General features: G+C 40.9%; 1 protein-coding gene across 1 annotated transcript in view; it reads right to left on the bottom strand.

Moving 5' to 3' along the window:
- Positions 1-10802, bottom strand: part of LOC102673498 (neurogenic locus Notch protein) — a 132466-nt gene that overhangs the window by 84667 nt on the left and 36997 nt on the right. The window contains exon 3 of the mRNA XM_031512583.1: positions 8638-8793. Within this exon, the coding sequence (XP_031368443.1) occupies positions 8638-8793 (156 nt within the window). The remainder of the gene's footprint in view (positions 1-8637; positions 8794-10802) is intronic.

Here is a 10802-nt window from a genome sequence, read left to right on the forward strand (position 1 = left end):
CCCCCTCTCGGTATCGGTTTACCATTGTCAGGGCAGCGTTGCCAAATTTCGGTGTAACAATGGGTCTTTGTTTAGCAGGGGCAGGTAGCCCCGGTTCCTCTTTGGTCGAGGGAGATCCGGCCAAATCGACTTCGCCACGAAAACGAAGGAGAAGGCGAGGAAACGTGGCCCTCGAAACGAAAGAGAGAGAGAGAGAGAGAGAGAAAGAGAGCTTGACCACGAAGGAAGAGGGATTTCGTTACGCGTTACCACGTTGTTTGCACTGGCACGCAATCAACGGGCTTGCGGAACTCACACGAAGCCCGTTACGGGCCCACTAAGGGGAGGAACTCGATCCGCGGGCCCACTTTTCGGTAGAACCGTCGTTATTTCGTGTCGAGATTCGAGAAAATTTTTAAACACAGTATCGCAATTAAAAATCGATATACTTTTCTCTAATTAATTCGTTATTACCCCCGTTTCTCACTCCCTTTGTCAGACTCATCTTCTTCGTATTTAATATTAATTATTAAATTATTAAACGATGTATATCCATTTAATTTTGATTAAACGTTTGAAATACGCGTCAAATATTCCAATTACGCGTTCCCCGAATCGTAAAAAAACCAAGTTGCAACAGTTGTCGCAAACATTTCTCGACTCCCCTCGAAACGAAACGACTCCATCATCGAAAACAACTTCGCGACGACTCACCTCGTGTTTCGCCTCGACAGATTAAGACCCATCCCAAGCCCTATATATATATATATATATATTATTAATTCAGCCGAAAAAGGAGGGAACCGATAGAGAGAGAGAGAGAGAGAGAGAGATAAAAATGGCGAGATCGAGAGGTTACTTTCACCGAGTGGCCGCCGCTGTCACGAATTATGACGTCTCGGCCGGTGTCACCTTCGCGGCGAGTACGAGGGGGCCGCAAAGATGGCCGTGTAATTCAACACCGGGGACGGAGAACGACCCCGATTTGCGGTGGTCCCTCGTCGCGAATGGGACGACGTATTCGGCAACACGGCGTAAATATTTATAAGGGAGACGGAGGAAAGTTCCACGGTTGGATAAAAGCGTTTACGAAGGACGCGTTCGGGCGCCCTGACTCACGCGGACGGGGGTCACCCCTGGCCGAGTTGAATCGCAAGAAAGAATCGGGGCCCAGAAACGAGCTTATCTCGCGGGGAGAATAAATTGGCCGGTTCGTCGAAATTGGCGACGATGCTTTTCCCTTTGTGGGAGTCGGGGCGGCGAAAAACTCCACGCGCAAACCAAACTTCTTCGTTGCATTCGACTTGTCGCGAATAAAATTGCAATTAAACGAAATAGGGATTGGGATCGTTTTCGGTGTTTTGCCGCCCGATGTAATTGAGGTTTCGAACGTAACGAGTGGTGGTTTTCGGGGGGAGAAAAAGAGTTGAAGATAGATGGCGACGACGCGAGACAATTTCGAGAGGAAATTCAAAGGATTCCAGCAACCCTGATTTTTACGAAATTTATACAGATAGGTTGTTTTGTATCCTTGAAAGATACTTGAAGCATTTTGGTTTAGGATGGTTAAAAAATTGATAGTTAAAAAACTACTTTTTGATTTTCCCTCATTTTATATTGTATTTAACTATCGAAGCCTGATTTTTGCGAAACTTATACGAGACAGATACGTTGTTTTGTATCCTTGAAAGATATAGCGCTTTGGTTTAGGATAGTTAAAAAACTACTTTTTGATTTTCCGTCATTTTATATTGTATTTAACTATCGAAGCCTGATTTTTGCGAAACTTATACGAGACAGATACGTTGTCTTGTATCCTTGAAAGATATAGCACTTTGCTTTAGGATAGTTAAAAAACTACTTTTTGATTTTCCGTCATTTTATATTGTATTTAACTATCGAAGCCTGATTTTTGCGAAACTTATACGAGACAGATACGTTGTCTTGTATCCTTGAAAGATATAGCACTTTGCTTTAGGATAGTTAAAAAACTACTTTTTGATTTTCCGTCATTTTATATTGTATTTAACTATCGAAGCCTGATTTTTGCGAAACTTATACGAGACAGATACGTTGTCTTGTATCCTTGAAAGATATAGCACTTTGCTTTAGGATAGTTAAAAAACTACTTTTTGATTTTCCGTCATTTTATATTGTATTTAACTATCGAAGCCTGATTTTTGCGAAACTTATACGAGACAGATACGTTGTCTTGTATCCTTGAAAGATATAGCACTTTGCTTTAGGATAGTTAAAAAACTACTTTTTGATTTTCCGTCATTTTATATTGTATTTAACTATCGAAGCCTGATTTTTGCGAAACTTATACGAGACAGATACGTTGTCTTGTATCCTTGAAAGATATAGCACTTTGCTTTAGGATAGTTAAAAAACTACTTTTTGATTTTCCGTCATTTTATATTGTATTTAACTATCGAAGCCTGATTTTTGCGAAACTTATACGAGACAGATACGTTGTCTTGTATCCTTGAAAGATATAGCACTTTGCTTTAGGATAGTTAAAAAACTACTTTTTGATTTTCCGTCATTTTATATTGTATTTAACTATCGAAGCCTGATTTTTGCGAAACTTATACGAGACAGATACGTTGTCTTGTATCCTTGAAAGATATAGCACTTTGCTTTAGGATAGTTAAAAAACTACTTTTTGATTTTCCGTCATTTTATATTGTATTTAACTATCGAAGCCTGATTTTTGCGAAACTTATACGAGACAGATACGTTGTTTTGTATCCTTGAAAGATATAGCACTTTGGTTTAGGATACTTAAAAAACTACTTTTTGATTTTCCCTCATTTTATATTACACCCTATTTATACCCTATTTTTATATGCATAAAATACGTAAAAATCTTTGTTAGAACCTTTTGTTCTATTTTAAAAATTTCAAACGATTATTAAAAAAATGGAGATAACTTTCAAAGATGTGAATCTATATTCTCTCGAGAAATTTTCCTCCTCAAATTGTTATTCACAAACAAAAAAAAAAAAAAAAAGAACGCCTTGTACTTTCGAAACATCCATTCCACGAGGAAAGGAACGGGTGAAGCAATAAAGAAGCGATTGAGAAGAGGGTGGAATCGCTCGCGGAAGCGATTTCTAACGTGTTTGACGCGATCGAGCGATAATTGTGGCCATCGGCCGTTAATAAACCGATTTCAGAGGATTTCGTGTTTCAGGGAGCAAAGAAAGCTGTCGCTTTTATCGAAATGAAGGATCTCGGGAGGGGAGAAGGGGTGGAGGAAAGTGGACGTTCCGGCGGATTTAATGGGTCGAAGGGAAGTCGCGAAGAGGAGGAGCGGAACACGAATATTTCGGCGTTAAAAACTTTAAATGAAAGAAGAAGAGAGGGAAGAGAGAAAGCTCGATAATGGTAGGTTCTGATCTCGAAATAAATGAAACTTTTAATAAAGTATTCGTATTTTCGAGAAAATTGCCGGAATTAAAGTTTTGCTCGCTTAAATAATTTCGTTTAACAAACTTGGTTAATCCAATTGTCGAAAAAAGAGAAGAAAAAAAAACCCAAGATTATAAATCCTTGGCTCGAATATAATCGAATGCCCGATTAAATTTAAACACCGTCTTTAACGTCTTAATATACGTGTATTAAGATATAACCCGTTCGATCATCCTTTATCACTGTCGGCCGAGCAACGAGGAAAGAGCAGGTCATCCGGTTCCATTTCTGATCATTTCCGAACCACCGGTATAATGGCTCGCCCCCGAACCCATCAACGATGAAAGACGATGAAAAACGGGGAGGGAGAAGCGAAACAGCCTCGAAAGAAGAAGAAGAAGAAGAAGAAGAAAAAGAAGAAAAAAGAGGGAGAAAAAGAAGAAGCGTAGGAAGAATCGTTCTGGTCCTCTGGATGGAGGAGAGGGGGAGGGAGGAAAGGTCCTCTTTGAGTAATGTCTTCCTAATTACAATCCTCGCGTTCGAAGCATAACACACGGCACTTGGTCTACCAAACGAAAACGGGTTTCTCGAATGGGTGGCTCGAACCCACCAGTCCAGAAAAACTGGCATCCTTAATTCATTATGCGGCTATAAAAAAGCTTTAACGGTCGAAATCTGGTGCAGAGGGCCATTCGCCGCTTCCCCCCCTGCCACGGCTTTCCATAGCTTTCTCCCTCCACCCCGAACTATTCCACTCTATTCCATCCATCCGGTAGCCGTCGTGTCGATGCACTGTCGTGAACTCGAGCATTCTCGACTCGAAAAGAGGGGAAAGGAAAAAAATAAATAAATAAATAAATAAATAATAATAATGATAATAAGAAAAGAGGAGGCTACTAGAAAGAAACTAAAGATCCCGCAGATTGATCACCCCTCGGTCGGGACGTGCGAATGTTTGCTAAATTACCAGGCTGTGGAACGGCGGCCACGGGTGGAAGGGAGAGCCGAAAGCGTATTTCGCGCGCGTTTAATGAAATACAGAGAATGAATCGTGACCGTGGTCGTTACGCTGCCCTCCATAATGACGGCACGCCTATAAACTGTAAATGTCCCTTAACATCGAGGGCAAACGAGGCCGATTGTTAACCCCCGAAATCCAATTAAATCCGCTGGGTGGTTGATTAACGGGACGAAGAAACATTGATAGAGAGAGAGAGAGAAGAAAGAAAGAAAGGGCTTTGCGCTAATGCGATGAAAATCTCTCTCTCTCTCTCTCTCTCTCTCTCTTCTTTCTTCGCGTCTCGCGTGCGAGAGAAATACGGATGTCCATCCGGAGTAGAGAAGAAGAGGGGGTGAATGGTACGCGCATAGGGTACAAAGGAAGTGTTTCTGATTATTAATGAAGTGTCTTTGTCTGGAACGAAACGTATTAACCGGCACGCTCACCTAAGGCAGGCGGCGCGTATTTATTACCGAGAATGAAAGGGATTTACTTAGATGCGTTTCCAACTGCTTCTTCTTCTTCTTCTTCTTCTTCTTCTTCTTCTTCTCCTCCTCCTTCACTTTTTCTACTTTTTTCACTCGCGGTTCGGCTTTCTCGTTTTGTTTATAGACGTTGTTCTAAATGAGCACGGGCAAGTGACTGATTGCGTTGGGGATGTTCGAGCGACTATTTCAACCGACGCTAGCGCCTCCTTTGTTCGATTTTGAGATTGCGATTGAAAGACAAATTTACTAGACACATAAAGCGAATTAACGCGCAAAATTACTTGGGACGATCCGTACGTGTACAATTTAAATGTAAGTAAATACAACTTGCTATAACTTTTATATACATACATATTTATATATATCTGTATATAATAAAAATTCTCCGCTGGAATAATTGTTTTCAATCGTACGTTTACGCGCGCGCGAAAGAGAGAGAGAGGGAGGGAAGAAGAGAGAGAGAGAAGGAGAGCGTCGACGTTAAATAAAAGGAGGGAGGGGAGGGAGGGAAAAATGCGGGGTTTTTTCTCGGACGGGTTAGCTCGATTTCCTTTTGGATTAACGGTGAACGGCTCTCTCGTTACCATGACCATTACCATTTTTCATGGTTTACGGGTGATCGAGCACGGCCACGGCCGTTTTCCACTTATTCCCGTGTCAACGTGACGCCGAGATGGGATTGACAGCGCGCGTTCCACGTCGACGCAATATCATAAATCGAATTCCAGCTGATAATACCATCGAGATAAAACCGCATCACGAAAGGTAGAGGCTCATGCCCGCGTAACCACGAGAAGAAAATCGTCGAGGTGTGTGGGCCCCCATGCTGGCTTCTCGATTCCTCTCCTCGCTATTAATTAAACCGCGACTACTGCCTGTCCGCTCGTTAATTATCCGCCCATTTTACCCATCCTATCTCTGCGATTTTCACCGCATTTTTCCGCATTTTCATCGATTTTTCTTCGCGTGTCCGTGACGGATCCGGGCATTATACTTATCGACGATAATTACATTTTATCGTTCGACACGGCGTGCACACGAGATTGAGAGATTTTTCTCGAATTTATGGTAAATTGAAACTATAATCTAATCCTTAGCTTCTCAAAATTCTAACTCGTAACTAATTTCGATTCGATCCAAGAAAGTTTACCATTTACCATTGAATGATAACGGAAGAGCCATATATAAAAAAAGAAATTTTTAGATTCGTTGCTAAAGAGAATTTGAAATTCCACTTCCATCCGAGAGATTTTTCTCGATAATTTATGATAAATTGAAACTATAATCTAATCCTTAGCTTCTCAAAATTCTAACAATTTCGATTCGATCCAAGAAAGTTTACCATTTACCATTGAATGGTAACGGAAGATCCATATATAATGCTAGAGAGAATTTGAAATTCCACTTCCATCCGAGACTTTATTTCGATCGACACGCGCGTCTTCTGCGTAACGCGTGTCGCGAAAAAAACGCGTGGCGAATCGATAAACACGCGTTCGTTATTTTCCCCTGCTCGAGGAGGAGGAAAGTGGAGTGGTTGGGCGTCGATGAAAGGGTTCAAAGGAGGGCCGATCGGAGGAGGATCGCTTTAGAGACAATTGTCGATCGATCGGTATCGTAACGCGTGTAACGTGTACTTGGAAGCATAAATTCTCGCCGGACCATCAATTATGCCGGGGGAATTATTAATAATCGTCGCTGCCACGCTGAGACTCCAAGACGAGAGGAGAACTCGTTCCTCCAGGAAGGAAGGAAGGGTGGAGAGGGGGAGAGTGGCCCCTAAGAATGACACAAGTTCGCCTCCATGTACACATGTGTGTATGTGTGTGTGTGCGTGTGTGTGTGTATAGGGAAGGGAAATAAGAAGAAGAAGAAGAGAAATCGAAGTCCAGCGAGCGGATACTTATTACGGTGCAGCGCACCCTACAGGTGTTCGAGCGGAATGCTTTGAGAGAATCGGATCTCGCGAATGAAACCGAGATGCTTCTGGAAGGTTCTGAAAAGAGGATGCTCTTCCCTTTCAGGGCATTCATCTTCGTTGACCCACTATTGAAACACACGCGAGTGTAATTTCGACAAATTTATATATTCTTTGCTTGGACAATGGGTCCATGTCGATGGGGTTCTCGTTGAAAATTTTTTAACAATAATTCTTCCAAATTCTCCAAGCTTTTCTTCTCTTCTTCCGAGTCCTGACGCTTCGAATATTTTCAGAAAGGATTTGGTTTAAGTTTCACGAGAAGAAAATTGCGGTCTCGAAATATTCGAGAAAGAAGGAGAGGAAGGAAGAAAATTTGTGGAATTTAATTGGAACGCGTTTCCCACAATGGAAGGAAAGGAGAGGACAAAGAAATCGACTTTGTTCGGATATATTCAGATAGGATCGAGGATTCCTCCTCGTTCATGATGGATCAATCACGATCGACGACGAGGGTAATAATAAGGGGAGAAGAACGAGACGAAGTTACAACCGAAATTAATCGATCGAAATTGATCGATTTCGGTCCGCCGGGATTTCAATTTGATCGAATCCCCGTGGGGGATTTCGCGCAATGTATTCTCAAAGTATTAATCTAAAATTATCGCTCTCCATCTTTAATAAAAATCTTTAATAAAAATTCTCGAGAGAAAGCCTTTTGCCACTTTGTTGCGAATCGTTTAATTAAAAGTAAAAAAGAGAAAAGAAGAAAAGATCATCGCACGCATATAGAGGGCGAGTCATTGACTCAACCAACCTCGTCGAGACGAATTTTTATGCCAGACGTCAAAACCGATCATTTATATTTCGAGGCTAAGCAGGCACAATGGCGGCGATGTATCGAGCTTAACGAGACATTGTGCGTTTCGGATCGTTTCATCACCAAGATTTTAACGAGTCACGAATATTTAGATATGGGTGTTCCTTTCGACTAAAAAATCACATATCCGTCGTAATTTAACGAGAAAAAATATTTCGTTCAAAAAATTCTTAAAAATTCTTAAAAGAAAATAGCGTAGATAATGGAGATATCTCGAGGTTGAATTAATTTTCTTCGCGTAAAATTCTATCTTTTTATTTTTAACACCCCGTATAATCGATTCTCTCGATTAAATATTCTCTGCCCACGCGATCAACGCGTTGTTAACAGGGTCGCGCAAAGTACACGAGCAACGACGCGAGATTGGATGAAAACGATTAAAAAGAAAAAAAAAAAAAGAGAGAGAGAGAAATTGTTAACCGATGTATTAACCTTCCGCGACCGGTCATCGAGGTTTGATCTTATCAATATCTCGATCGAGACTCGGACGAGGGAACATTGTTGGCTGATGAAATTACGATATAACGATGATATAAAGAGAACCGCGAAGGAATTTCATCTATTTACGACACGTGTTTGGTAATTACATATCGAGATTAAATATTATTTAATTTTTTAAATACGATAAATTTAAATCGATTTCTATTATAGAAAGATATCTCTAATTGGTCAAATATCGAACGCGGGGATTCATTTATTCACTCGAACATTTATTTACAACGTAGCTCGTACGCTTCGATAAAATCTATGGGATACGATCTTCGAGATATTTTTCTCGTTCACGAGCGAAATCATCGTTCTCGAATCGAGAGAATCATTAATAACTATGCCGGGCGATCGTAATGGATCGTAAAGGGAGAGAAAGAAAAAAAGGCTTTCGTTTCGAGATCACTTTCGCAACCGTAATCTTAATATCTTTCACGAGTTAAAAGAGAGAATGAAAATGATTACTCACCCTGCTCGCACTCGTCGATGTCCTCCGAGCAGTCGACCCCCTTGTAACCGGTGGCGCAGGAGCAAGCGAACGATCCATTGACCGGGCTTGTGTCGCAGATCGCGCCCTCGTGGCAGGGATTCGAGGTGCAAGCGTCGTCGAGATGGCACAATAAACCTGAAACAAAGATATTTTATCTTCCTATTGTTGAAGAAGAATGAAAGAATGCAAGACACGTAACGGCGACGGTGGTTGCCGCCATTTTGAAGGGGACCTGAATAATATATACTGTGCACCGTTTCTAGGACAAAAGTGTCGATCGTCGAACGCCAAACATGGCGTCAACGGCCAAAGATGGACATCATTAAGACCTGGTACGCAAGTGGTTAACGCAACTCGGCTGGAAATGTTACACTCTCGTATGCGAGAGGAAGAGGAAGGAGAGTGACAAATCCCAACGATCTACGTCGATCCACGTTTCGATAAATTACTGGAAATACCAGGGGCGAGAGGGGCAGAGAGCTTGAACGATAAGCCTAGGTCTAATTGGTCCGCGCAAACAGCCGTGGAAACTCGTGGAATTTCGATTGGAATTGCGTCGAGCAAACTCCGGGTGATGCGCGTAAAAGTAAATAAACGGGATACGTCGAGCTGTGGTGTAATTGAATTTGCCGATTGGTGGTGCACGCCGGTATCTCGCGATATACTCAAAGAAGAGTTTCGTTCCTGGAAACTGTTTCAAAAAATTTATCCCTCGATTAATGGATAGATACTATTAAGGAGTTGCAAAGGATATAAAAGAACGTTAATTCCAACTATTCGAACGGAATTAAAATAGTTGCGCGTGATGGATGATCCAATGCAGAAGATTTTGTAAGAAGAATATTCTCAAAATGGGCTTCGACTTTTTTGCAGTAGTTTTCTTCGAGATTTTCTTACTTAAGATTTTTATTTTAACTGCAAGTATTATTTATTAATCAATTATCTATTGATCTAAAATTTCTATACTTTTCTTCTTGAGAATTTTCAAAAAATGGATTAATCAACTAAAGATTGCAAAATAATTTTTGGACTTCTTCACTTGGATTATTTTTATTACTCGTTTAAAATTTATTTCATTCATTGCATACGAGAAAGAGCGTAACAATGCTTTGTTGGTCACCGGGAACAATGGGTTTCGGTGGATCCCGATTAACGGGACACGGACGTCTAGAATGTTCGCATATAAAGCGAGGAGAACGAGGAGGCAGATGCACAATTACACCCGCGAGTAACTGTAACCATCGCGTCCATACGCGCAAAGAAACGAGCGCTTCAACGCGATGGCTCTCGAGATTCTTGATATTTAACTTTATATAAAGAACACGCCTCGCTGAAATCGTTTCGAGGATAACGAGATCGTAAATCCGGCGAGATACATCGAAAAACTTCTTTTCGAATCTGTTTCGGGCCTCCCGTCGTACCGTAATACTTTGTCGTTACGAATAACGAATAATTTGGGAATTTCGTACGTGGTAAATGTAAATTAACGAAGGATGATCATCAAATTTATTACGGGATCGGGCAGGAAAGAAGGAGGATGGTACCGTTATTTTCTTTAAACATTTCTTTCGCATGATTCTAATTTGAAAATTTAACGAGAAGAATGTGGATTTTTTTTTTACGCATTTAAAATAATTTTATTACGTACAATTATCTCCATAAAATTATATACATAATTGCTATTTCATCTGAAAAATATTTATTCAGAAATTTTCTATATATATCCGTACATAATATCGATACGAATCATCGTATACGATATTACGAATCATTATCAGAAGGAAAATACGTACGTGCACAAAAATCCACGATAAATTTAATAAATCTCGAGTATCAGAGAAAGAAATAACAATTAATTAAATTTCTCGAACGATTTCGCGGAAAATTTAATTTCACGTTTATTTAAATTCATCCTCCAAAAAGTTCCACGCGAACTCCGAGAAACCGATAAAATTATTCCATGCTCCTTTTAAAGCGACCACCGAGTAACGAACCGAGTTCATTCGTTCAGCGAAAACGGACAAAAATCGCTTAGAACGGAGGAAAGAAACGACGCATCGTTCGTTCTGATTGCTCTTCCCCTTTCCCTCCCTCTTCCCTCCCCCCTCCCCCAAAACACTGGAGAGGCTCGGCTTCTAAGGCGC

This window comes from Apis dorsata, unplaced genomic scaffold (genome assembly GCF_000469605.1).
Source record: "Apis dorsata unplaced genomic scaffold, Apis dorsata 1.3 scaffold_37, whole genome shotgun sequence".
Classification (NCBI taxonomy): domain Eukaryota; kingdom Metazoa; phylum Arthropoda; class Insecta; order Hymenoptera; family Apidae; genus Apis; species Apis dorsata.